At 27.7% G+C, this 3,378-nt stretch overlaps 1 protein-coding gene across 1 annotated transcript; it reads right to left on the reverse strand.

The window, feature by feature from the left end:
* Positions 1-1,151: 1,151 nt before the first annotated feature.
* LOC125873624 (uncharacterized) lies at positions 1,152-2,937 on the reverse strand. The gene is made up of 4 exons (XM_049554537.1): positions 2,788-2,937; positions 1,631-1,732; positions 1,365-1,522; positions 1,152-1,290 (listed from the first exon to the last, which is right to left on the reverse strand). The coding sequence occupies exons 1-4, from the start codon at positions 2,935-2,937 to the stop codon at positions 1,152-1,154; spliced, it is 549 nt and encodes a 182-aa protein (XP_049410494.1).
* Between the last annotated feature and the right edge of the window lie 441 nt (positions 2,938-3,378).

Consider the following 3,378-nt stretch of genomic DNA (forward strand, 5'->3'; position numbering starts at 1 on the left):
TAAATCATTGTTCATTATGACTACCTTTGAACATATATATTGGAAGAATGAAGATGAACTGCTTGGAGCTTTAGAATATCTGATTCCTATTCTGAATATATCAACTCAGAAATTGATGTGGATCCACCATATTGTTCACCAAAGTGTTGCATGTTTTTTAACATATGGGAATAAGGTATGTCTCTTAAATTGCACTAACGTATTTGTAGAAATCAGCTAATAGTGTGTTGTTTAGATTTTGTATGCAATAAAGTTAACTTTAATGATCCTTCTGTTACTAATTAATGTTAAACTATAAGTCAGAGAATATAAAATACACATTAAGACAACATGTAGAAGATTAGCAACATAAATTTAAAAACAACCCCACAAACACACACACATATATAGAGAGAGAATGATAGATAGATATAGATTGAGAGAGAGAGATATAAATAAAGAAGACAACTTAATAGCTTGAATTTATATAATAAACTACATAGANNCTTAATACAACCTAAATTAAAACATAATCTTCCAATAACTTTTCAAATTTGGAAGATAGCTTTAGGTATTCTTTTCCTTCTTAATCACTTTGCGAATTTTGTTGCTGGGTTGTTTGACATTCAAATCGTCTTTAATTTCATGCCTTGTAGATTTTCCAGCAACTTTGCTACTCTTGGTAGATATCTTTGTAGTTAAATCAATCACATCTTCAGTAATTAATGTAGCACACTCTGAAATGCTGCTCTTGATTGGAGTCTAAAATTAAATTAAAATAACATAAAGATTATAAGTAATTCAAGTGTTTTCAATCTGATTAGTAATATAGAAGATGTAACTTATCTAAAGTTAGAATACCTCAAAGAGTTTATCTTCATCATAGCTTTGCTCACATTCAAAAAGTGATTTATGTATGAACATTATAAACATAATTAACAATTTATACAAAATTTAAAAATTTGTATGTTTAATGTAAACAAATATGTTGGTGTTTAAACACTTACATTAAGACTGTCCTGAAGATCAGGATGACAAAATTCCTTTAAAAGAGTATCATCATCGGTGAAATTAACAACTTTATAGACATTATCTTTTCTGTTAATGTTTGAGTCCTTGATCAAAATCTTAAACATAAATTTCTTCTCCATTAAATCACCAAGCTTGGTTGGCTAAGAACTTTCGTCATCTTCAAGTAATCCTTCTTTCAACTCTTTTGCAGTTTTACCAAGTAGTTGTATAGTCTCTTTATTCCAAAGCAATATTGAAATAAATGCAGTGCCATCCATAACAGACAGTTGTAGCCTGTATCTAAATAACATAATATTTTGGGTTATATAATATAAATAAAAATAATTTTAAATAGTTTGATTTTTTATACAAACCTGTGAATAACAGATTTAACTTCAGAATTGCATTTTTTACAATAATATTTGATTCCCTCTGTATCAACCTTTGTAATACAATTGTTGCAAGCCAAGTATGACCATCCATGGTCAAGTTCCAAACAGACGATTTTTGCAGCAATCCAAAAGGAAGATTCCTTTGTATTAAAAATTAAAATAACATATCAATTAAGTTAAATAGACCAATTATACAGTAAATATGTAAATATATAGTGAGAAAATTTAAAATAGATTAGTAGACTCACCTTGTAGCATTGAAGCAAATCAGAAAGATATGTAAAAGATACAACACCTTTAGACAACTCATCAGTAATAGAATGATGTTTTTGAGAACTGTCTTGGAGAGCCTCTCATATTTATAATCACATGATGAAATCAATCTGCAAAAAAATTCATAACATATAGTTTTGATATAATTTAGAATTATTATTATTAAACAAAAGAAGAATTAACTACATTGCAAATGTTGAGAAACATGCCTAAGCAAAACTAAATAATTTTCTAACCTGTCTTTGAATTCAGTAGGCTGAGGAAGATTAGGATTAATCCAGATTTTGGTTTGATACCAACAACTACGTACCGAGTAATTTTTTGATGATTGATATTAAACAATGTCAAAAAATTATACTAATTAAATTTGTATTTTATATACAATTGCTGCAATTACAATGTTTTAACCTCTAAATTTGTGAGCCTTCATTAATTGACAAACCACAATCAAAGGTTCATCTGCAGATTTCGTCAAATGTGGTTATATTTGGTCCGCAAGTTCACCCCATAATGTTGTTGACAGTCTATTTTTATTGTATGAATGGAATTTAATTACATTTTAATATATATAAACAAATATATCTATATATAAAAGGATAAAATGAATTTAAAATAATTACTTATCATCTTCTAGAACAATATTGATGAAATAACTATTGTTATCTCCTTGCTTTATCTGTTGAATTGGTTGATATGAAGAAACATGTCCAACAACATCTGCAAATAAAATATATTATTAATATATTATAAATTTAAAATATAATAAATGGAATAACATATCATTATTACCCAAAAGCTCAGTCTCATCAACATTGTGATGAATTGTCAATTTGTCAAAGGTGCGGATATTGAATATATCCATATGAAAAGAAGGATCTTGAATTTCCTTAACATTTGTAGTCACAGTGAAGTTAAGCTTGTGTTTGTGTGTTGTTGTCTTAAATTTCATGATGTTTGGGGCAATCACAAAGTAATTCATCCGAAAAACACCAAGTTCATATATAATTTCTCTGAAATGCTTAATTAATGTCTTTCCAAGTGATGCATGAATACAATCACCCTGTAATAAAACAAAATATTGTTTTATGATAATTGTTTTCAAGTATATAAAAACTATTTGTATGAGTGATACCTTTTCATCTTGTAAAATCATCTCCAAAAAGTAAGGTATTTCTGGTTTGAATTTATCAGGAACTATCCACAATCGAATAACACAAACTTTTAAGTTCCAGTGCGTTGATTTAGATGAAATTTCTGAGATTGTGTGAAAGTGCAAAGCCATCTATATTACTGAATATCGCAGAACAATCAACGAACAATGTAAAGGTATGTAAAGTTATTACCGAAAGATGTCTATATATAGTAGGAAAATTTATAGATATAGTAAATAATTGTAGTTTAAGTTTCCTTGTTTATTGGATGGTTATTGAGAAGTTATAAAACTGCTTGTATTTATCTGTTAAAATATATTTATTGTTTGGTATAAATTATAAATACAAAATAATGATATATTAAGCTTTTGTAATCAAAATTATGTGTCTTCTGATTTTGAGGCTACCTCGATCCAGTTAACCATGATAGTTGAGTTATTTAAGTTTCATTGTGAAGCTCATCATGCGCTATTATGGAAAATTTTCTTAAGTTTTGTCTCAGGCCAAGTAGGTGTTCAGAACAACATTAAATTTGTACATTGGTGATTATGTTTATAATGTCTTATCGAATA

This window comes from Solanum stenotomum, chromosome 1 (genome assembly GCF_019186545.1).
Source record: "Solanum stenotomum isolate F172 chromosome 1, ASM1918654v1, whole genome shotgun sequence".
Taxonomy (NCBI): domain Eukaryota; kingdom Viridiplantae; phylum Streptophyta; class Magnoliopsida; order Solanales; family Solanaceae; genus Solanum; species Solanum stenotomum.